We start from the raw sequence: 25430 nt of genomic DNA, 5'->3' as shown, positions 1-25430 counted from the left end.
ACTTTACCCAAAATTTGTTCTGTTTTTAAACTTTAAAAAGTTCTTCCATTCTTAAACTTTGTAAAAAGAAAAAAATAGATGAAAGAATAATTTTTTTCAATAGTTTAGGGATGAAAAATGAACTTTTTAATAATTTAAAGATGAAAAACAAATTTTTAGTAAAATTTAAAGATGAAAATAGTATTTTATGATTTTACACATCTTAGTTTTAAGGACCAAAATTGTAATTCAAGTCATAGTAGATGGCGAGTGATCACACTTGGGACGGCCTCGTTTAAAGAAAAAAAATTGGGGAAACATAGCCAATGGTCCCGCCAGAACCATTTCCCAGGATTTCAAAAAGGTCACAATCACATAGCAAAGATCAGAGTGAGAAGTCAAACAGTAAAATTCAATTCAATTTGAGAGAGATATGAAAGAGAAATACAATATTCACAATATTTTCATAACAAATTCTAAGTAACAATTTGTTAGTAGTTATTATTGGGGTAAAAAAGTAATCTCCGTAGTAGATTCAAATTTGAACTAATAATAATTAACTACCTATAATTTGTTGCGAAGATATAAGAAAAGTGTTACGTCTACAACATTTTCACAATTAACCACTTATTTATATTTTTGAGATTTGCTCTTTGTTCTTTATTTAGGTTTAATTGCACTTTCCCACCTTAAACTTCAAAAGTGAGTAATAGTCCTCCTTCAGTATTGGCAATGAGTCCATAATCTCCTGCATTTAGAATTTCCATCAAATTTGAAGAAAAACTCAAATCTTTTCAAAAAAACGTCTATAATAGAAATTTGAATTTTCGGTTAAATGTGACGGAAGTCTCAACATCAAGGGATAAAATGCTCATTACTAAATAGTTAAGAGATGTATTACTTAGTTTTGTAGATTAGTAAAATATTGCAACTGTACTATAGTTAAGGAGAAAATACAAGTTGCCCTATATTTTTATCATTTAGCTCAACCAATGTATTTGTAGAGGTAGTTTTGGAAAAGATAAAAAGATAAAAAGAATTGAAGATTCTGATCAACTCAATTATACTTTTATATTGTTTGAAAATGGAAAGAAATTAGTTGCTTCATAAAACCAAGGCTAATACAAATATTTTGTTTCCCAATGTGTTTTCTTTTCCCAAGTAAATTACTAGATGGTGAGAATTTAAATTAGGTTGGTTGATTATATCTGTATATTTGATGATTGGTTTCTATTGGGTTGGGACTTGGGATTGCTTTCCTGCTTGCAGAAAGTCATAGATATATCATGCATCACTGCGACAGCAGAAGAAATTGCAGAGTATGTCTATGTATGCTTCGTCATTTGACCACAAAAAAAAAAAAAAAAAAAAAAAAAAAAAAAAAAAAAAGAAGAAGAAGAAGAAGAAGAAGAAGAAGCAGAAGGTACCTGATACAAAATTAAACACTAATTAAAATCTAATTTTTATACTGAATTAACTCACCTAATACAAAAATTTTAAAAATTAAATTAGATGGGACACGTGGCGCAAAATTAAACACTAATTGAAATCTAATTTTTACACTGAATTAACTTACTTGGTACAAAAATTTAAAAACTTAAATTAAATAGGACACGTGGTACAAAATTAGACTCTAATTGAATTTCAATTTGAAATCTAATTAAATTTTCTTTCAACTTTACCTATTAATATATATATATATAGAGAGAGAGAGAGAGAGAGAGAGAGAGAGAGAGAAGTGTATAACTCATGCATATGCATAGGTACAATTAAAAATAATCACAATTATATTTTTTTTTTATAAAAAAATCTCAAATTATATATGGTATTAGCTTAAACTTATTTTAAACCATATATTTCTAAAATATGTAATGGTTTATAAACTTATATATATATATAATTTAAAATTTAATAATTTTTAAACTTTTCGATTTTTGAATCCAATAATTCACTTATTACAAAAATTAATATTTTAGATAGACACATAGTGAAAAATTGGATTTCAATAGAATTTTTTTTTTTCCAACGTAAAAAATAGAATTTTATTCAAAAGTTATTTATATAGTTGTTACAAAATCATCCACCAGGACATGCTAGTGGGAGATACGTGGGCCCATGCATGCAGCTGCATGTCACCCGACCAAACAAATACAACATAGTCATGTGCAGCCTTAAGGGAAAAAAAAGCACTTTAGCCTTACAATACGAATCTCGGACTTCAGGAATTCTCTTTTGGCTATGTTTCTCAGTTTGGTCCAGTCATTGGCAGAGTCTTTGGTAATCTTGCAACAGGTTCATCGCTCCTCTCAAGATGTCGCAAGGTTGAGTTTGTTTTCTGTCAAAGAGCCACCTGTTTCTTGCATTTCATATGGACCATGATACCATAGCCCAAACCTCCAGTTCTTTGGTCGAGAGCACAGCCATTAATTCTCTCACCAGTACATAAAAGTCCTCCGCCCTTGAGCTACGTTTCTGTAGTTTGCCTGCCACTAGCGCCCACACATTCCTAGCCATAGGACAACTCCAAAGTGCATGGGCCACCGTCTCCTCGTGTTGCTGGCATATTCCACAAGCTGGGTCCACTAGCACCTTTCTTCGACAGAGGTTTACACGGGTAGGGAGTATATCAGAGCATGCCTTCCAAGCAAAATTCCGTACCTTGGGGGTATGTGCAGTTTCCATATACGGTTCCAGAATTTCCTATCACTCCGAGCTGTTGTTGCTGACGGACCGCAACTTAGTAAGCCGTTTTAACCTTCCAGATTAGTTCATCCTTTGTGTGTGTGTCCTTGAGGTTGATCTGTTGAATATCCTCCATAGTAGAGTGCATGAAAGTCGTGTGAAGGACCTGAGTGTGCCACTGCTTTGTGCTTGGGTCAAAGAGGTCACTCACTTTCAAGTTCATATTTGTATTTGGTTGGAATTTAGGGGGGTGGGGTAGCCATCTGTGGTCTAGGAAGCACGGACGCGGCGACGCGCGAGGGACGCCGCTGCTCGCGCGTCGGTGCCGCGTCGGGCCGCGTCGGCCGCGTCGTGTTGTCCTTTTTTTTCCAGCTGACTCGCGTCGACGCGGCGCCGATTCGGGCCGATTCGGCCAGAATCGGTCTATTTCGGCCGTATCGAAACGTATCGGCCGGCGACTGAAACGGCCGAAACAGGCCTCGAATCATGCTGCAACAACCGAAAATAGCTCTAAATGAGACCCAAAAACCTTAAATCTATCCTTCCTTAATTTTATTTTGAATATTTGTTGCTTTTTTTGTGTTTTCTTTTTGGTTTTGTGTTGTGTTTTGTGTTTCTTGCTTTTTTCTTTCTTTGTTTTGTGAATCAAGGCATAGTAAATTAGTAATATGTTTTTTAAGAATATTTTAATAGTAAAAATATATAGAAAATATAAATAAAAATATTTTTAATAATTTTTTAATTGCCGAGTCCCGCCGCACCCGCACCCACCTTTTTCAAAAATTGCCGAGTCCCGCATCCGTACCCGCACCCGTGCCCGTACCCGCACCTGCACCCGTGCTTCATAGTCTGTGGTCATCCAGTTTTATGTGCCTCCCATCACCCACCTTCCAAACTGTAGCTGCTCTAATCAATTCCCTGGCTTCTAGCAAACTGCGCCATACAAATGATGAGTTGGAGCCTAAACTAGCTTCCATGAAAGAGCAAGTAGGAAAATAGTGAGCTTTGTATACTTTGAAAAATAGTGAGTGGCTTGTCTCTAAACCCCATTCCACCTCTACCTTTCCAATTGCACAATTTATTTCATTTGATCCAGTGTAAAAGCTCAGATTTGTGTTAAAAAAAAAAAGATCTGTTTAGACCCCAAATTACTAAATTACGACTTGGTTGATTTTACTATAACTTAAACTAAATGTGGAATAGAGTATATGCGAGCGAACAAATAATAAAACTACTCTAAGTCATATTCAATAAATCACAGCAGTAAAATGAAAGCTAAAAGAGTAAAGAAGAGAGATGCAAATATAAGATAACACGTCAATGTGTTATCGAAGAGGAAGCCGAAAAACTTGACGAAAAACCTCTCTGCCTCCTTCCAAGCGGTAAATCGATCCACTAAACAATAAGTTAGGATACACGAATAACAAGAGACCCTCCAAGCGTAATCTACCCAATGCACCTAAGCCCTCCAAGCTCTTACTCCAACAAGGCTTCTCAAAACCGTATCTTGTCTAGCTTTTCGAATCCCGCAATGTGCCTGATTGCATCCATCAAAGCTTGGCTATTTCCAATACTTTTCAACAGCACCAAAACCTCACTTGACACTCGGTATGGGTGTGGTAAGTATTTGGGCTATCAACCTCTCAAAGATTTGGAAATGGAGAGGTAGGAGTAGAGGAAAACCACAATGAATGGTGTAGAGAATTGTGGATATGACAATCTCACACTCTCAAGAGTTTGTGGCTAGGCCTCGGGATGGGTGTGGTAAGTGTTTGGACTATTAATCTCTCAAAGATTTGGAAATGGAGAAGTAGGAGTAGAGGAAAACCACAATGAATGGTGTAGAGAATTGTGGATATGACAATCTCACACTCTCAAGAGTTTGTGGCTAGGGTTTTCTCTCTGAAATTGCTCTCTACTCAATATGTGGGTAATGATGGTATATATATAGTGTGTATAAGGATGTAGTGGAGCAGATAGGACAAAATAGCAGAACAGACTATTTCGTGGGTATCTTGCGGGAAGGCTTTACCCGGGAGACATTCTCGAAAACTAGTTGTCACCATCTGTCTCGACCTTTCGCATTCTAGTCATGTGCTGAGCACATGCTTCATTTCGCAGGGTGGCTAGTCGCGAGCTACCCGCGATAACTTCTTTTGTCTTCAAAGATGCCTTAAGTGTTCACACTTTCTCTCTCAAACACAACCCTTACAAATAAATCTCACATATATTACACGGTACAAAAGACTGAATAAAATTACAATCAAATTTGGCACAAAATTAAAGCCAACACAAAATAGTTGTAAATTACAATTTTACAATCTCCCCCTTTGGCTATTCCATGACAAAACACCCTATAACAGACTCTAAACTTAAACATGAGTTTGGGAACAACGGAAAAACTCACTCACACCTAATTTAGAAGCTGTGAAGCACTTGCACGAATACACCTGTGTCCTGAAACACTCCTACACAAACAAAACTTTCATTAAGCTCATGACAAGTTGAATACAAGGTACGTATAGGAGCAAGTATAATGCGATCAAGGTAATTAGCAATATGTAAACTATGAAGCATAACTTGATCATACAAGAACAATCATTAAAGAATGACTACAATGATCATTTAACTAGTAAATGATCATCCAAACACGCAATGCAATTAAGTGCAAAGCAAAAATCAATTGCATGTCCAAACACACAACCAATACAAAACACTAAAATATTTGTATTAAGGATACAAGATCCAACACGGGCACAAGTGTGTAGTACTCAAGATAAACTAAAAGTACTAAAAAAAATGCTACAAAGCAATGAGATAAACACAAAGTACCGAATATTAAACTAAAATTTAAACCAAAGTACTTAAAGCTTTAAAAGAAAGTAATGTAAATAAGCACATTCTAGAAACTATGGCAAAAGAAGTAAACAACTAAACCACCAAAAATTAATTAATATGTCTATGAAGTGCAGGTGCTATGCTATGCTCTCCCTCAAAATTTTCTCCCCCTTTTTGACCGGAATGGCCAAAGGAGTTAGTCTTCATCTTCCTCTAACTTCCTTTGAATTTGATCCAATTGAGTTTGGAGAGAAGTAAACTTCGTGTCAAAGCGAATGTGTTGAGAGTGCATGATAGATGCAAGTCCGAATAACTTAGTGCTGATGTCTTGAATGGATGACATAATGATGTCTAACTTCTCATCAGGAGCATGAGAGCTAGAGCTTGAACTAGCACGAAGAGCACTACTCTCTTGCTTAGTTGCCTTCCGAGTGTGACTAAAACTGGCATTGAGAGAACGGGCATTGATTGGATTAGGTCGCGGGTATGGTCTTTCATCTTCCAACGGGTGAACACCTTCAAGCTTCAAAATTTTTGAAATAAGGCAACTGAAGGGAAGGCAGTTCCTTGAGGCAGTCCTCTCGGCTGTTTTGCTCAAGATGTGCAAGATATGAGAGCAAATATCAATTTCTTCATCATGTACCAAGTCATGGAGAAATAAGGCCTGCCCGAGATTCATGCAACCGGTACTTGAGAGAGGATAGAAGTTGTGGAACATGATTAATGTGAGCAGCCTCAATTCGAGTGATAGTGATGCAACACTCACTGCTTTTCCATTGAAAGAGAATTCTAAGTTCTTTGCTAGAGTTTCCCGAAGAAAATCTTGCTTAGGATCTAACTCATCATACACCGGAGGCTTTAGAAACATAGGCTAGTTGATACGCAGAATGTCAACAAGATAAGTAGGTGTTATTGTGAAGTTCTTTCCTCTAACCCAACATTTCAGCTCATCTCCCTCAGCAATGGCATTCACATAGAATTCCTTCACCATATTCTTGTATGGTTCATCAAAGCTTGAAAGAAGAAAATTCCAATCCTTGGTAGCAAACCATTTTGGAATGCTCGTATCGAGGAGAAAGGCCTGATCAACTACCCTTTCAACCAACAAGGGGGCATCTTTGAAGTATTTCTCATAATCTTGGGATGCAGCATATGACCTGAACTTGTCAACATCATAAATCTCTGTTGATGGCTTGGTCCTCTTTAGCTTCAGGGTAAAACTGTCAAGATTTATCACGGGTTCTTTTCCTTTGCTACTTCCTCTTTTTACAGCTGATTTCTTGAAGGGTGACATCTGCACAAACAGACACAAGGCACAAAAACAAGAGCAAAAACACAAAAACAAAAATACAAACTTGATTAGCGTCAAGTTAGTCCAAACACATAAGCACAAGACTTCAAACACAACATAACAGTGTTAAAAACTACATGCTTTAATTGCTAAACCATGTAAACATAACCAAAATGCACAAATATAGAAACTGAGCATATGTGTGCATCTAGTGTGCATGGTGTGTGCCTAGTTGATACATGGCAAGGCATGGTGAGGCACAGCTGGGTAAAGTGTGTAAAACACACACCTAATAATCAAAACATGTTGAACAAGATCAATCAAGGGTAAACCCAAAGATTGGAACTTATTGGAGTCCAAATCAACTCATACATGTCACTTGAGCATTTTATCAAATACATGGAATGCAACACTACACTACACAAATGAGCAATGCATGAACAGATAAAAACATGCCTAAACACAAGATCAAATTGCCACAAGGGGCCAACATAGATACACACAAAAAAAAAGGCGCAAAGCCTAATCAAAATTTTTAAAAAATTTTGCTTAAAATCATAGTTCCCAAACCCTTTTTCGAAAATCCCCAATTCAAGAACCCTAAACCAAATCATGCATAATCTAAAATGAAAATCTGAAAAGAATGTTAAGAAACATACCTTTGAAGAGATTTTGCAGAGATTTGGACTTGAAATTGGAGGGTTTTTAGTGAAAAAATAGTTTTGGATTGAGAGAGGTTCGAGCGAGGAAAAGGGAGTGAACTTAAGAGTGTTTTAAAAATCAGTCACATCAGCCCTATAAAACTGAAAACACGTGTTCTTCGCGGGTTAGATAATCGCAAAATTACTCGCGAAAAACACATCTGGAGCACAAGATCTTTCGAGGGAAGCCTTTAGTCACGAAGCAATTGCGAAAGTCTCTGTCTGAAATTTGTGTTTTCTAGTTTTTTCTTTAACCTATTTTCACAGGAAGAGCTTAGTTGGGAAGCATTGGAAGAAGCCAAGTTTTGGCGGATGTAATTGGGTACATTTCGGGATCCGGAAAGTTAGACAAGACACGGTTTTGAGAAGCTTTGTTGGAGTAGGAGCTTAGAGGGCTTAGGTGCACTGGGTAGATTAGGCTTGGAGGGTTCCTTGCTATTCATGTATCCCAACTTATTGTCTAGTGGATCGATTTACCGCTTGGAGAGCAGCAGAGAAGTTTTTCGCCTAGTTCTTCAGTTTCCTCTTCGATAACACATCGGTGTGTTATCTTGTATTTGCATCTCTCTTCCCTACTCTTTTAACTTTCATTTTACTTCTGTGATTTGTTGAATATAGCTTAGAGTAGTTTTATTATTTGTTCGCTCACATTTACTCTATTCCGCACTTAGTTTAAGTTGCGGCAAAATCAACCGAGCCGTAATTTATTAATTTAGGATCTAAACAGCTCTTGTACTTTTAACATAAATCTGAGCTTTCATAGTGAATTTTTTTCTCATCTCAAGTTTAACCCCCCCAATATTTTGCTAGAGCCGAATTAATATCATCACAAACCCTTTTTGGGATTTTGAACGTGCTCATAGAGTGTTGGGATAGCTTATGCTACTGTCTTGATTAGGACCTTCCTCCTTTCCTTGGAAATATTTTCTTCCTTCCATCCCATCACTTTTTTTGTTACTCGCTCTTGCATCTCTCTGAAAGTGCTCACCTTGGACTTGCCTCCCACCATTGGTAATCCAAGATACTTCTCACAGCTTGTCGTGATTTGAGCACCTAGCATGTTTCGAATAGATAGCTTTACCGGTTACTTTGTGTTTGGGCTGAAGAAAAGTGTTGTTTTTGCCTATTGATAGCTTGACCCGATGCTCTCTCATACATTGCTAGTATAGGCATCAAGTTTTGGCATTCCTTAGTTGTTGCCACACAAAATAGTAGGCTGTCATTGGCAAACAGTAAGTGTGAAACCCTTACCCCTCCATGGCATGACACCACTCCTTTCAAGAGATATCTATCAACGGCTCGGCGTATGAGAGAGGAAAGCCCTTCTGCACATATCAGGAATAGATAAAGAGATAGAGGGTCTCCTTGCTTGATTCCATGAGTCGGTGTGATGAGACCTCTTGGTTCACCATTTATGAGAGTCGAGTATGATACGGTGCGCACACTTTCCATAGCAAGGTTAACCCATTGGTTAGGTAGGCCAATCTTTTGCATCATCCTTTGGAGGAATGCCCACTCCACTCTGTCATATGCCTTGCTGATGTCAAGTTTTACCGCCATGTGTCCCTTTTTTCCTTTGGTCCTGTTTCTCATACAGTAGAGCATTTCAAAAGCAACTGTAGTATTATCTGTAATGATTCTACTAGGCACAAAAGCACTTTATGAGTCGGAAATTACATTGGGTAGTATTGGTTTGAGTCGGTTGACCAACACCTTAGATATAATCCATGATACAACATTACCCAAGCTAATGGGACTGAATTTCATGATGTATTTTAACTATTTTTTTTTTGTGGGATGAGTACAATATGTGTATAGTTCATTTTTCTTAGATATATCCCTGAGTGTAAAATAAATAAAGCAGCAATAGTTACATCATGCCCTACAATATGCTAGAATTTTCAAAAAAAGATAGGTGACATACTATCAGGACCTGGTACTTTGGATGGGTGCATCTGGAAGAGTGTTGTTTTTACTTCGTCCGCTGTGTAAGGGCGAATCAAGTCTTAGGCCATGTCCTCCGTCACTACCTTGTCCACTAAAACAATCACCTCCTCCATGTCTAAGGAATTGGAAGTAGTGAAGAGTTGTTCATGGTACTCCTCTGCTATGGTGGCTATCTTTTCCTCATCTGTGTGCCACTACCCTTCCCTAACATACAAACCTCCAATATTATTCTTCTTTCGTCGTTGGCTCGCTCGTAGGTGGAAGAATTTTGTATTTTTATCTCCCGCCAGTAGACATATAGATCTCAATCTTTGCCTCCAAAATACTTCCTCATGGTGTAGGAGTTCATTTATCTCCCTCTTCACTTCCTGTATTCTCTCCACATTCATACCATAACCTACCTCCTTCAATGCGGTCAATTATCCTTGTTTTGCTTCCAACCAATCTCTAGTGTTTCCAAAGGTAGTTCTACTCCATGCAATGAGGTCCATTCTACACCATTTAATTTTTTCAAATAGGCAGTATATGGGGCTGCTTGTTGGCTGTTGGTGATTCCATGAGTTTCTAATAACGGATTTGCACTCTGTATGTGCTATCCATTTTTCCTCAAACAGCTGAATTTTATATTTCTGATGCTGGGGTTGATTTGGTGGAGCCATGTCTATCAAGATAGGGTCATGATCGGAGTAGGATGCGGAGAGATGGCTCACTTTGGCTCTTGGGAACATCTCTCACCATTCCGTTGTTGCGACTGCCCTATCTAGTTGCTCTTCAACAAACACTTCTTCACCCCTGCCATTCCTCCATGTAAAGCGGTATCCATTGAATCCCAAGTCTTCTAGACCGCAATGGAGTAGTGTATGTCGGAACTCAAGCATAGGTGCCATTGGTTTACACATGCCACCATTCTTCTCATCGGAGGCTAAGATTTCATTGAAATCGCCCAAACAAATCCAAGGAAGGGATGTACAAGCATAGAGGTGTCTCATAAGCCTCCACGTTTCAGGTTTGCGTTGTTCTTCCTAATGGCCATATATTCCGATTAATCTCCATAGTGGTGGGGCTTGCATATGTATTCTCACATCTATATGGTTTGGTGAATAAGTCTGTATGTCTACAATCACATCTGCTATCCAAAGAAGTGCTAGACCCCCCCTTCGGCTATCATATGACAATGCAGGCATGGAAGGGAAGCCCAACTCTACTTTGATCGGTTCCATCTCTCTATCAGATAATTTTGTTTCCATTAGAAACAAAATGGTGGGAGCTTTTTTCCTTACCTGTTTAGTAAGGACTTCAACTGCACGGCACTTCTCAAGCCCTTAGTAGTTCCAACTTAGGGTGATCATTGTGCTCGGCGGGGCTAAGCCTTAGCCTCCATTAGTATTTTAGTTTGAATCATGTTCTCCATACTCTTGAACCTCTTAGTTTCATCCATGCCATGGTCAGTGCTCTCGTTGTGTCTCCTTGTGCCCATTTTCACTCAGCTTGGCTATGGTGTAACACTCTGTGTTATGGCTGGACAGGAGAGTTTTTGCCTTCGGGTTATTGGTTTGGGCTCTTTTAGTTTGTCACTTGAGGGTTGGTCACGTGAGGGTGGGATTAGGGTTTGGTGGAGTGTTTGGTTTGCACCGTAACTGAGTGGGACTGAGAATAAATGGGTTTTGTGATTTTTGGTGCTGTTTATTTTAGTCTGGGGTTGGTGGGTTTTTAATTCAATAACTGTTGGGACTTCCTGCTGTAAGGGTGTAATTGCAGTGTTAAGGCACGTGGGATCAGTTTTGTGAGGTGGTGTAAGTATGGTGTAAAGGCACGTGGTGTGGGTTGGTGTAAGTATGGGGTCGGTTTTGTGTTTTGGTGTACGTGAATTTGCCTTCTTGAATTTGTCCAGTTGTGGTAACGGATCAGAGGTCTTAATGGAGTTTATAAGGCTTTGAATTGGATCCGCAAAACACGGGCTGGCATTGATTTCAGTTTGAATTACTGATTTTTTGGTATCGGTTTCGACGGGCATCTTTGTTTCAGAAGTTGGTGGCGCTGCGCTCGAAGGCTTATGAGTCTGACATGCATGGTATTGGTCCTTGTTGGGTTGCGTGTTTCTTGTCCGAGTTCCAGCCTTAAGCCATTCACCATATGGCTTCTCACCATTTGCTGTGCTCCCAAGTATTGGATAGTCACTATGGGTGTGATCGATTCGGCCACAACTGAAGCACCACCCAACTAGTCTCTCGTACCTGAAAGCCACTTCATATTCCTCACCTTCCGGACTAATGACTGGGCCACCCTGCCTGAGTGGTTTGTTCAATGGGACCTCCACTCGTATAAGTAGGAATCGATACTGGTCCGAATGTATCGCTTTGCAGTCTACCTCCACGAGCTCACTGATACTCCGACCAATATCACTCCTGGCCTCCTCATTTATAAGATCAAAGGGTAGTCCCCATACTTGAATCCAAAATGGTTGTTTTGTGAACTTGACATTCCTCACTGAAATTCCTTTCTCCCAACGTCGAAGCGCAAAGAGATGATCGTGGAAACACCATGGCCTGTTGTTCCATACCCACATCAATTGGCTTTCCATTGAAAACTTGAACTGTAGTAGCCCTTCCCCCACTTCAATTATTTTCAGGTCCTCCCCTAGCTTCCACATGGATCGTAGTAAGTTCTTAGCTGCCTGTATATTGATTGGCTTTGTTTTGAGGAACTTTCCTATGAGGCTTAAGGAGAATTCTTCCAATACTTTTTCCCTCCACACTGAGTGGATTGGCATGACCTTGTCTTCCTCCATTGCGAGCGTCATATTTTGTATACATTCAAGGACCTCAGATTCCATGGTAGGGCTTGTAAGAGCCTTTGTAGGGCTGTAGGTTTAATAGAGTACATTGGACAAGTTAATTTCCTTCCTCACTTAGTTTGGAAGAGGAAACATAAAGTAAGAAGTGCTCACTCTAGGTGGTGAGAAGAAAATCAAATGGGACACGTGACGCAAAATTGAGAATTCAATTAAAATCTAATTGGATTTTCTCTAAGTTTTGACTATATATATATATATATATATATATATATATATTGATTTGATGATTGGAATAATGGGATTGGGAAGATTCAAATCATGGCTTTCCGCATAACAAAGAGTCAATACTGAATTAGAAAGCATTTTGGCTTGATAAGAAAAATTAAATATTTCAGTACCGATTAATACTAGTGCAACAATTTGGGATAATCGTTGTACTCTATTACAAGGTTTTGAAACCCGGACTATTCAATGAACCATAAAAGTGAGAGGTTCGAGGTTTTTAAGGTTGGACCGGGGTCAAACCGAGGTCGAACCATGATGACGTCATAATTAATTTAATAATTATTTAAATTATAAATAAATATATTAAATAAATGAAAATTGAAAATTTAACTAAAATAATCCTAAACAAATATAGATAGTATTTTTTATAACATAACTTTCATAATACAAATAAGAATTATTAAATTCTAAAAAAAACATAAATAGCTATTGAGTTTTCAAATTATTTTTAAGTCATGACAAAGTACACTTTAGTACCCAATATTTTTTATTTTATGAAATTCAATAAAATAGTTAAGAGACAAATTAGTTTATTTGCTCATGCCCAAGCCCATTTGACTGCGGATCTTTTTTTTTCCCAACTCCCAAGCCCATTTGAATAATCAATGTTCATTATGAATTAAAAATAAAAAAATCAAAAGCTAGATCTTCCATGCATTTAAAAATTGTTAAAGTTAAATAAATAACAAAAGCCAAGGAGGAAGTGCTTGACAGCAAGCAAGCATTATAGTTGACAGAAAAGCAAATATAAGTGGGTGAGACTAAAGCACACAGCAAGTGTTCAGAAGCAGCAAAGAACTCTACAACATTTTTAGCAATACTTTCACAATAAAATTTATGTGAAAATTTGTTACTACTTCTAATTTGAACCTACCATTAAAATTATTTTTTTGCTTACCAATATTAACTAATAACTATTTGTTACTTAAAATTTATTGTGAAATATTGTGAAAATATTGCAGTAACATTTGATTGTGATTTTTATTCTTTTTCCTTTCTTTCCTTGCATCCATACAGTTCTTTTTCTTTTCTTTTTTCTCTCGTTTTTTATCCTCCACACACATTTCCCCATCCCCATCCCTATCCCCACTTCTTTCATCTGACTCCTCCCTGGCTCTCTGCTTTTGCTTTTCTTTCTTCATCTCTTGCTCTCTTTCTCATTTTCTTTCTCTCATACTCTCACCCTGTCACACACACATTACTGGCGGAGAACAAAGCTAGAAGATCTCCCCTCTCGTCTCCAGCTCCCTTCCTCCTCCAAACTCGATGCAGATCTCCCCTTCTTGCTCAAATCCCTAAATTACCCTTTTAAATTCAACAAATCCATTCTTAAAGCACCTGGTACTCCTCACCACTGGCCTTCTATTCTTACCATCATTCATTGGCTCGTCTAGATCATCTTTTCAACGACAATCTCTCCTCTTCTGTGTTTTTTTATTTATTTTTAGGATCAGATTCAAAGGGAAGTAGGGAACCGTAAAAAGCGGTCTGATCATGGTTCTCAGAACCGTGAGGTCCGATCGTAGTTTGCACGGATCCCTGCTTTTTTCCCATAGAGCAGTTCTTGAGGCTAAAAGAACCGCAAAAATGAGTGGTTCGAGGTTTTCCGGTCGGACCGTACAGTCCGGTCCGGGTTCCAAAACCTTGCTCTACTATGCAATTTTTAATATCATCAGTTCACGCATTCAACAAAGAAAAGAAGGCAAGGCCTCTCAACTTTCAAGGATATCCACTTATCCCATAAACTTTCCACTTTCAAGAACATTCATTATGGAAAAAGAAGACTCTCCTGTACATCCGAGAACATCTTCAACATTATAAATAAGAGGTGAAGTCTTGAAGACAGTCCGACCCAAGGCATGACCATGAGAAAAGAAAAAAGAAAGAAGACAAGACCATGAGGATTAGATTCAAAATTGGATTTCCAACACTTGATTAAGTTAGAAATAACTTATTAACTCTTAATGTTACCTGCTTGCGGAGTTCATATATGATAATATCATGGTGGTTAAAACTCTTTGAAGTTTGGATTCTCAACAATCTCTACTTGGTTTATCAACCTTGTGTCATCCTCTTTGCTAATTGAGTTGTCACAATATTATATGCGGTAAGGAAAAACGTGGAGTGTATGAAGGTGCTGAAAAATAATTATATAAAAGCATGAAATTGTCGAGATTTACCTATTTTTTACCCTCAAAATAGTGGATGAGATCACATCTGGAGGAGGCATTTATAAAAATAAAAATAAAAATAAAAATAAAATAAAGATTAATTAAACCAATTATAAATTGTCATATCAAATTTAATGTTCAATCCTAATTTGCATGTGTACAACTAAATTATTTGAGACTAAAGATAAACTAAATGGGGTAATGTACCATCTAATTTAACCTCATATTGACAAATTTATTGTCACATAGTACTTGGATCCAGGCAAGTCATTCTAATCAAAATTAGGCAATTGTTTTTCATATTTTTCTAGGAAACTCATTAATACTCACATTCAAAATGTACCGGTAGACTTGTTGCTGTACGCCCTCAAGAATCAATCCAAACCATCAGAGCCTTGTTGGGACCAATTTCATTTCATTAATATTTTGACAAATAGCTTTTGTAGTTTGAAAATCCCTCTTCCTGCGGGTAGTCATTAATTTACGTAGTTCGGCAATAGTTTACATCCACGGGTAACAACGAACAAATTTGACTATAACAAATTTGGGATAATACAAATTAGTGTAAAGGCACTCTCACAAATCCAAATTCCAAATACACCCAAATAACTCTGTCACAAATACAAAAATAAAGAACTAAAGGTTCACAAATACCAGATACGAATACCAAATGCAAACTGCACACAAACCAAAGAGAGAGACACAAATCAAATCCAAAAGTTGTAACACACCAAGAGAGAGCAAATCACCAAACCACAGAACCAAAATCAAGCGGTAACAAACCTCTCTCACTATTCCAAATTGCAACCCACAAATATCAAATAACCAAATGAAGAGAGAGCCTTTTTTCCCACACACACACACTCTTTCTCTCTTTCTCTCTAATTTTTCGTAGCAGCACTATGCTTATATAAGAGACTTGAGTCGGCTAGTATATTCAAAACCAAGAAGGACAATACTTCTTTTCCACACACAAAAGGAGAATCACTCCTATTCCAAAAAGAATTCCAAATCAAGTAGTAGACAAGACTTTTAATAGAACTTGATAACTTCAAACAATAGAAACCCAAAAGGAATAAAATTCTTTCCTTATCCAAATCCAACAAGGAGTCGAACTCCTAATTGAAGCCATATTCTACGAATGTAACACTTCTCATTTTCAAAAGGAGTAGCAAACTAGCAATGGGAAAAAAATTTAACGGATTATAATATAAATTTTGTCTCCATTACGGAATGATGATAATCAAGTATCATGGTACCTGTCTGTCTAGTCAAAATCCATTAAACTAAAGACATAATTCATGAATGTAGAATGCAATAAATAACGAAAAACGTTAAGAACTTTCGCTTCTGAGTAAAATAATTCACATCAAAGCTCCATATTCATCAAGAGAAGGTATTTTACATCATCCAGGAAAAAAAAATACACATTTTATTTTTTGCTAGAGAAAAAAATACACATTTTATTATTTCCCAAAGAATAGCCGGTTGAGAAGACCTTCCAACAAACCAATTGACAACCAAAATGGGATTGATATCAGCTCAAAGCCTCAAACTAGACCCCATCAGTGAAAATAATTAGATAACATGAAACTTGGTGGAAAAATGAGAGATTTAGCTTAGCATCATTAAGCACATTGGAAGCCTTTTGGTACATTCTTTCCACAATAATTCAATAGCAAGCTCAAAGAGAGGGGGACATTAAGATTGATGCCTAGAACATTGGCCTTGATAGCAGTGCAGAGACAAACAGCAGCCTCAAGATCTACAAGACCTTGGATGAGGCTGCAGCAAGGGGTCTTTGGTGGGGTTCCCACAACAATGTGCACCAAGTCATTCAACAAGTTAGCACACACCCCTAGCTTAAGGGTGTCCTTGGGGCAAGTGGCTGGCTTATTAGTAGGAAGGTTGGGTTGTGAGTGTTGTGGAGTGTGTTTTGGAGTCTTTGATGGTGGTGGGCAAGCGACATTAGCTGAAGTGACCATTGTGAAAAAGAGAAGGTTGAGAGAGAGTAGAAAAGCCATGGTTGCAATAGCCTTGGAAGCCATTTTTAGACACACTTACTAAGGCTATATGTTTGCAATTAAGGATGGGTTTGGAGTGGTGGAGGTGGTGAAATGGGTTAGGGTTTATATAGATGGAGATTGTGGTTTCTTTAGAGTTTAGGGAATAAAATGATTGATGAGATCCTCGTGGGCACATTGGCTTGGATCAAATCCGGCTAGTTGGCGATGCAACTTGGAGAATAATTGAATAAGCTATGTTCCCAAGTTTGGAAGATTCTTCTGTATTTTGATTATTTTGCGTGGATTTATCTAGCACCAAAAACAAAAAAGACACCCTATATCTTTTTTTATTTTTCTAAAATTTTGTTTTTTTTTTTTTGTTTTTTTTAAGAAACAAACACACATATATAAAGAGAGAAAAATGTTCTAACACAAAAGCACATCACAAACTCCACTCAAAGAAGTTCTAAAATTTTGTTCTTTTTCTTTATTAATTAGCATATATTTACTTACATAAGACATGACATCTAGTTTATTTTAATTATTGACCCGCGAACCAAATAATATGTATGTTTTGAATTCTAATTATTTTGATTGTTTTTATTTTTATAATTTGTCACACATTACTTAAAAAGTGTATTGTTGTAGTATAACTTGTGCCGTCTTTCTTTAAAATGTTTTAAATTCTAAGTAAGTAATTATTAATTGCTTTTAATATATATATATATATATATATATATATATATATATATATATATATATATATATATATATCCTTCCTATGACAACTTTTCAACACTCATCCTATCACAGATTCACAGATTGAGTTATATTATTGGGATTAAAAAAAAAAAAAAACTAGTGGCTATTAAAGAAAGTGCCTACTTCCTCAGCGTGATTTTCTTTTTTAATATTTAAAAACCATAATCATTTGGCACCGCAAGCATATGAGAAAGTATAATTATTAACAAAAAAATAATTTGTATGAAGCCCGTGAATAACAGAATAAGAGTATTTGGCGTACCATAGAATCGAGTAAAGACAAGAACAATTTAAAAGGTCTTTCAGTAAATTATATCATCCTCTCTTGAGGTAAAAAATTAGTCACTGCCTCTGAAATTGTTATTAATTCTTTTATATATAATGCCCTTGGGGATAGTAATTAGTTTAGATAAAGTTAAATGGGTTGACACCTCCTAATGTTTTCAACGGAAACATTTAGGATTCAAATCATCCTTTCTTGTTGCAACTATTGAATTATAAAAAATAAAAAAAAATCACCATTGCCCATGACCCATTTCTCCAAATCAGCTTTTAGTTTTTAAGCTTTTAATGATGGTATATCCATTTAGGCAAATAGTCATTTTCGATTTCTCATCAAATAGTATGCTACGTACACTATTAATGTATGTACATATTTTTTTACTAAAGTATACTTTTATCCTTTAAAATTTAGGTTGTGTTCATTTAGGCCCTTTATGTTTCTAGTTTTTATTTTCATAAATGGTAAAACATAAAATTGCATCAAATAAGGAGTAAATTGAAATTTTGACACGTAAAAAACCAAAAAAAAACAACCCCAAACATTTTGTTCTAGGTTTTATTACACTCATAACTATTTTGAGGATTAGCAAACACATAAATCTCTTCGAATAAATATATAAGCCTCGAATGAACTAAAAAAAGCTAACGTTATAAAAAATAAAGAAAGCTCTTAGCATACATATAACGCATGTGATAAGGTTAGTGTGGGGATAAAGAAATTGAGTGGGAGTATTAGGCCGTGGGCCATGCCCGAGTTGGGTATTGGGCCATGCTCGAGAATGCTAAGATGCCTGAGGATGGTTAAGTAGTAAGAAGGGCTTGTGGGTCGATGGGCCAAAGACAAGGACCGATAATAGTGAGCAAGTGGAGTCTCTCGAGGAGCCAAACGTTCTTGGGAGACAATGTGAGAGTCTAGAGCCCGACCACCTGGCATTTGTCATGGGGGAGACAACCACGCTTTAGAAGATAAGCTTTATAGAGAGAAGTCAACAGTGAACTGAGAAATATCTAAAAAGGCTGCTACTATCACATTAAATGCTCTGTATCTAAACAACTGGCCGCATTTATATGGAAATAATGTCTGAATAGTGATATACAACCTTACAACTACACACAGAGACCTCCAAGAAGGTTCTGATGAGACAAGCATCGAAGAGATCATCTACCTAATCAACAAGTAGAAGGCTAGGATGAAAGGAGAGGGAGAGACTATATAAGGTGAGGACCTTCATGAAGGAGTGGGATATGATCTAATCTAGTCGAAGAGAAAAAGAAAAGAAAGAACTCTATGTAATATTTTTCTCTTCAAAGTATACTTCTCAATCACTCTATCACTAGTCCAATCTACTAGGACACATACTTGATTCACTAAGCCTTCATCTGTAAATTCATTCTCTAACAAATCTATCATTGTGGGCTTAATGGGCCATCAATCTATTCTTCTGGGTTGTAGGTTTAATTTTCGCCTCTTCAATTAGTATAGTATTAATCAAAATAGTTTTTATGGAATAGAGAAATAATAGTAAATTCAATCAACTAACATTTTCTTTTATGTTGTTTTTCTTTTCAACCTAACAAAAAGAATTTGTATCTATTATCTATCATTCGATAACCATACTTAATAGGAAACTAAAATATTTCTCTATACTCTCTATTTCATCTTACCAAATTTTAACATAACCTGTGTCTTCTTAGTCAATTTGATTATCTACTCCATTTTAGTAGTATCCCTTACTTCTTTTTTGGATAAAACACTATTTTACTCTTAAACTTTATTAAAATTTAATTTTTTTTCCTAAATTTTAAAATTTTAATTTTTCATCCTTAAACTTTGTAAAGATTTGTTTAATAGTTTATAGAAAAAAATATAGACGAAAAAAGAATTTTTCTTTCTGCAATAATTTAGGGGGACAAAAAAAAAATTATCTACAAAGTTTAAAGACATAAAATAAAAAATTTTAAATCATAATGGCAAAAAAAAAAAAAAATCTTTTCAATAATTTATAGATAAAAATGAACGGTTTAGGGATGAAAATAATGTTTTTCTCAATGTTTTTTTTTTTTTTTTTTTTTTTTTAAGGTACAAATTTGTAATTCAAGCCATCGTCGGTGGCCAGCGAGAACAATTGAGACGGCGTCGTTTGTAGAACAAATTTGGGGAAATATAACCAATGTTCCCGCCAGAATCATTTCCCAGGATTTCAAAAAAAAAAAAAAGAAGGTCATAATCGCATAGCAAAGATCAGAGTCAGAGAAATCAAACAGTATAATTCAATTCAATTCAATTTTTAGAGAGAGAGAGAGAGAGATGGAGGCGAAGAAAGCAGCAGCAGGGACGTCGCTGGAGTCGTTGATGTCTTCGTTCAACACTCGCATTGCCGAGCTTCAAGACCTCGTCATTGCCCGCAACAGTCTCTCTCTCTCTCTCTCTCTGTTTTCTTTTTCGTCCAATCAGGTTCGTCCACGTCTTCATCCATGGATGCTGATGATGTTGATGTTGCTGTTTGCAATTTGCAGTGTACCCGGCGACAAGCATAACGGATTTGTCAGCGGTGGACGCAGCATTGAAGGGGATGGAGCTTCAGCTCCACTCGATCAAGGACCGCTTGCGCGACGAAACCCTCGCTATTCCTAAAGCCAAAGTACCTCTCTCTCTCTCTCTCTCTCTCTCTCTCTCTCTCTCTTTGCGCTTCAATTTTTCCATGGCCGGTTGCTGAATTAGGGTTTTGCTCATAAAATTGGGGATTATTTATTTATTTATTTATTTATAAAGTATCAGATTTTTTAAATTGCCAATTAGGGTTTGTTTGGTAGCTGAAAAAAAAAATTGGAGGAAAATGGTTTAAAAAAAAAAAATTCAATTTATTCTTATATTTTGAAGAAAAAGAGTACAGATGGTTTTAAGTTTTTAAGGGAGTTAATTTATTAAAAAAAAAAAATTGGCTCTGAAATTAAATTTAATCTATGTATATTTTTGAGATTTGCTCTCTGGTTTTTATGTATTTATTTAGGTGTAATTGCACTTCCCACCTTAACCTTCAAAACTGAGTATTGGTAATGAGCACATTGTCTCCTTCATTTAGAATTTCCATCAGACTTGAAGAAAAAGTCAAATTTTTTTCGAGAAAACGTCTTTAATAGCAGTTTGAATTTTCGGTTAAATGTGACGGAAATCTCAACAACAAGGGATAAAGTGCTCATTACTAAATAGTTAAGAAGATTAGTGTAATGTTGCAACTGAACTATAGCTAAGAAGAAAATACAATTTGCCCTTTATTTTTATCATATTGCTCAACCAATTTATTTATAGAGGTAGTTTTGGAAAAGATAAAAAGATAAAAAGAATTTAAGATTCTGATAAAATCAATTATACTTTTATATTATTTGAAAATGGAAAGAAACTAGTTGCTTCATAAAACCAAGGCTAATACAAATATTTTGTTTCCCTATGTGTTTTTTTTTTTTTCCTGAGTAAGCTACTAGATGGTGAGAATTTAAATTAGGTTGGTTGACTGTTTCTGTGTATTTGATGATTGGTTTTTATTGGGTTGGAATTGTTTTCCTGGTTGCAGAAAATTATAGATGCATCACTGCGACAGCAGAGGAAATTGCAGAGTATGTCTGTGTATGCTCCGTCATATTTTCCAGAAAGAACAACAACAATCTTGGAAACTAATAGATGGTAATGTACTAATAACTTTTTTTTTTTCTTACTCGATTATATTTTGTGGTTTGGATGTTTGGGGTTACCTACCTTTTTGTAAAGTAGATAACCAATACTGGTTTAATTTTGGGGTGTCAGTTTGACGTCCGAATTCTCCAAACAAGATCTGGGTGTTGGGTCTTTAAAACTTGAGGAAGAGCCAGCAGCATTACCTAAGGTATGTGGAGTCTACTTGAACAGGTTAAAAAGAAAAAAAGAAAGAGATTAGAAGTGGATTGGAAATTGCATTCTATGGAGCCCTATTTGGACATATTTTGACCCCTAATTGTTGCTAACCATTCTAAAATTCTATAGTAAAACTTGACCATTTGGAAGGATGAATTAGTTTCTTGTCAATTAGCTTTAGCTTCAATGATACCTCTTCCCATTAAAGATCTGAGTGAAGATTGTGGTTGTGGTCTTGAGTTCAAGACTCACTAGGTGTTGTGTAACTTACCAATAAGAAATGAGAATGGGTTTTTCTGTTAATTATATTTGAAGTTAGAATCTGCAAATGCATTGCTGACTTTGTAGCATACATAATTCAGATAATAGAACAATAGCTTTCACGTATTGGTATGGTAACACAATGTGTCAGCTCATTTATCCCTAGATGTTACTTAAAATACTGTTATAGCTCAAGAGTAACCCAATCACGTGATGTGATAAGGTGGCCATATGATATACATGAAGCTGGTTAACTTTCAAGGTTTGAGGGGCAAAATCAGGTGTTAATAATTTAGTAGGTTTTTTGTTGTTGTTATTCAATGATGCTCAGAAGCTAGAATTCCATGCCACATGGTTCTTTTCATTGACAAAGAAAAATGAAGGCTCCTCTTTGGATGATCTACCTCAATATGAATTTTATAAGGGTTTGATGTTGTGATTTGTGAATGGGCATATGTGAGACAAGGCTTGCATAAATACATACTTTGAGATTTTTATTCTTTGCTCTGCAAGTGAATATACTTGGAAAAAAAAATATTTACAAATTGTAAATTTGTAATATAGGGTTCAGTGCAAGAACATCAATACACAACTAGCCACAGATGCTCCAAACATTTTGAAGGAACTTAACTTGGCTGTTCACTGGAACTATTCTGCGTGTTGAAAATTCAAGACGTTGATGTAATTAAGAAGTCCATTTTCCCCTTAAATTAGGAGTTGTCAATGGCTATGGTGGTTGTGATGAATATTTGTGATATACGCATTAAATAGTTACCCTTTTTCTTTATACTATTGTTCAATGGCTCAATTGGCATCAAAATGGTAATAATTAATAAATTCCTTCCCTTGAACCTCAAAAATGAGTGAGGTATCAATCGAAAAAAGAAGCAAACAGTAGGTTGTTTGGTAATTGTGTTTAAATTATATTCAGGTGCAGTGTGAGAAAATTGTTACAAGCATATTTTCTTCATCTTACTTATGCTTTCAATTTCAGGAAAAAAAGGGTCGTGGCTCTCCACCCTTGTGGCATATAACTGCCAATGAGCTGGATTCTCTGTCATCGTAAGTACATATTTCCTTCTGTAATCATTCAGCTTCCAGCTATACCATCTGCTTATGCATCATAATAATTCAATTAAATCTTCTCACTTACATTATACTTGTTATGGGTGTCTAATACATCTGTAACTGCAGATACATGAGAGGAAGGCTGACACTAGAGAAGGTCAATGCAGCTATTAATGACATGGCAACTTATGCCGAAGCAAATGCTCATCTTATTTCAGCTCCAAAGAAAAAGGTTCCTTTTCCAGTTTGTTTTTTATACTGATGCATGTGTTTTTTTTTTTTTTTTTAAATTTTTATTACTTTTTTAAAAATATACTGATGCATGTGTTTAATCTTAAACGTCTCCTAATTAATTACCTTTTCTTCATGAAGCTGGCAGAAAATCACTGGGAAAAAGCCCTGGTAAGAAAAACTAAACCTCAATTAAGTGACTCTTTCATCTCTGCATGTGTGCTTCCCTTCCCCTTTGACCTGACTAATGAAAACTTATTTTTAGAATAACAATGGCTCATGGTTGAATTAGAGACCCAGGCTCCAATGCTACCTAATCAAGGTTGGGAGGGTCAATGTGTTTGGGGATGGGGTACTGCCATTTTATGCAGCTCATTGTTGAATTCTAACTAAAAACAATGTAAAAAGAGCAGTGACCTCCTGTATCAGCAGCCAACACCATGACCCTTCCAGACAGTTTGAGAGAGGTGCCAAAATAGCATAATCTCAATGCTATATTCCAAGGCAGGAAACCTCTATTCCATTTTTTAGACAATTGGCTTGTACTTGTTAGTGTTGATTACCGCTTCTTCTTTGAGAATGGTAATAAAGTTTTGATTTGTTTGATTAATTTTCAGCATTGCTCAAATGTGCAGGAACTGAGAGATATTGCTATGACAGACACTGTAAAGGGAAAACACTTTTTTCTCGAAAATGACATAAAAGGACCAGCACTGAAGCTTGACAATACTGGAAAAGCAATACTGACTGTGAGTGTTTCCCTGCTATGGGCAACCAGAGTAGCTAATCCATGGATTGTCACTGAAATAAAATGATATGTAGCATAAATTGAATAGTTACCATCATCTATACATGCTTCATGTTCAACCCTGGGGATGGGGAAATGTTTTCAGTAGACTTTCACTTTTATTTCAGGGACAGTAAATCCAGAAGAGATAGTTGTTGAGAATTAGCACCAGTGTTGTTGCAGCTCAAGAGTAGTACAGCCATTGTTACAAAATCTAAAATATAAATAATGCAAAATGAAGAAAGTCAGTTTCCTTATGTTCTGAAATTACATTTTGGGTATGCAAATGCCGTTATAATTAGCATGATAACAGTACTCAAAGTGATGAACACTTTATTTAATTGTACTGAGATCCTCTTGTTGAGTATTTTCTCTTGTAAAGAGAATTGGATATTGCTAACTTTTTACGACAGGAGTTCTATGTATCCTGGAATGTTAACTACCTTGTTATGTGCATCATAAATAGATTAGACAACGTTTTTCATCTGGTTACAAAGTTTTTTACTTTTGCAAAGAAAGTCTCATATTTTGCATTGTTTTTTTGGCAGGTCCTTCGTCACCTTGGTCGCATAAGTGAGACTCGGATTGGTCATCACCGTGTGATTATTCTTTTGAAGCCTCAATGAAGCCTTGATCTAGCTAGCTAGTTACATGATTATTTACTGAGTTTTGGAGCTCATTTTTTTTTTTCTTCTTTTCTTTTCTTTATTTCAAATTATGAGAGATAGCTAGCTCGTATGACTTTTCAATATGGTGCTGTGGAAGAGCAGTAGACTATTTTTTTTAGGGTACGTTTGGTATACTGAATGAGGATTACGGCAGGAATTGTAATCTTTATTACTAGTAATAAAGTGTTTGTAATGTAATAACTAAACATATTCATTAGTTTGGTTATGAGTTATAATATTAGAATAAAACTTAACATTTATTTTAGGAAATATTTTACTCATACAATTATATCTCTTTAAAAATTGTTATTTTTAAATTTAAGAAAGATGTGTTATTTTATTATTTTTATAATTGTTAGATGTATATGGAAAATTTGTTTATTTAGAAACATATTATGTTTTGAAATTATTGCACAATAGCCAATATAACCTTTTAAAGAGGAATAGATATTCTTCAAAGAATAGGTATTCATAAGAAATTACTATTCTTTGTAATAAAAACATAATCAAACTAAATAATAATTAAACCATAAGAATAATTATTACATTATAGCGCCTATTACAGTTTACTAAACAAGCCCTTAATGTTAGTTTACTTTTTTGTGATTATTGATAATATGGAAACTTCTGTAAAACGTTTTTAATTGGTACATGTGTAAATTATAATAAATCAATCAATATATATTACAAATTGTGACATGTGTCGCATTCGTTAAAATTCTCTTTATTTAAACTTTTACTTTAACAAAGTTTACATTTATATCAAAATATTAGTTCGTTAAATTAGT

At 35.8% G+C, this 25430-nt stretch overlaps 2 protein-coding genes across 2 annotated transcripts; one reads left to right on the top strand and one right to left on the bottom strand.

Annotated features, from left to right (window-relative positions):
* Positions 1-16168: 16168 nt before the first annotated feature.
* LOC142617824 (14 kDa proline-rich protein DC2.15-like) lies at positions 16169-16784 on the bottom strand. The gene has a single exon (XM_075790783.1). It carries the CDS (start codon positions 16734-16736, stop codon positions 16317-16319), a length of 420 nt encoding a protein of 139 aa, XP_075646898.1. The 5' UTR covers positions 16737-16784; the 3' UTR covers positions 16169-16316.
* Positions 16785-19941: 3157 nt separating this feature from the next.
* Positions 19942-24907, top strand: LOC142617691 (SKA complex subunit 1 homolog). Its single transcript, XM_075790645.1, has 9 exons — positions 19942-20149; positions 20256-20380; positions 21311-21420; positions 21541-21619; positions 22883-22950; positions 23083-23188; positions 23329-23358; positions 23823-23936; positions 24523-24907. Exons 1-9 carry the CDS (start codon positions 20047-20049, stop codon positions 24598-24600), a joined length of 813 nt encoding a protein of 270 aa, XP_075646760.1. The 5' UTR covers positions 19942-20046; the 3' UTR covers positions 24601-24907.
* The last annotated feature ends 523 nt before the right edge of the window (positions 24908-25430 follow it).

Source organism: Castanea sativa, chromosome 11 (assembly GCF_040712315.1).
Source record: "Castanea sativa cultivar Marrone di Chiusa Pesio chromosome 11, ASM4071231v1".
Classification (NCBI taxonomy): Eukaryota; Viridiplantae; Streptophyta; class Magnoliopsida; order Fagales; family Fagaceae; genus Castanea; species Castanea sativa.
Note: the sequence above shows the minus strand (reverse complement) of the source record. Positions and strands in the feature narration are given on the sequence as shown.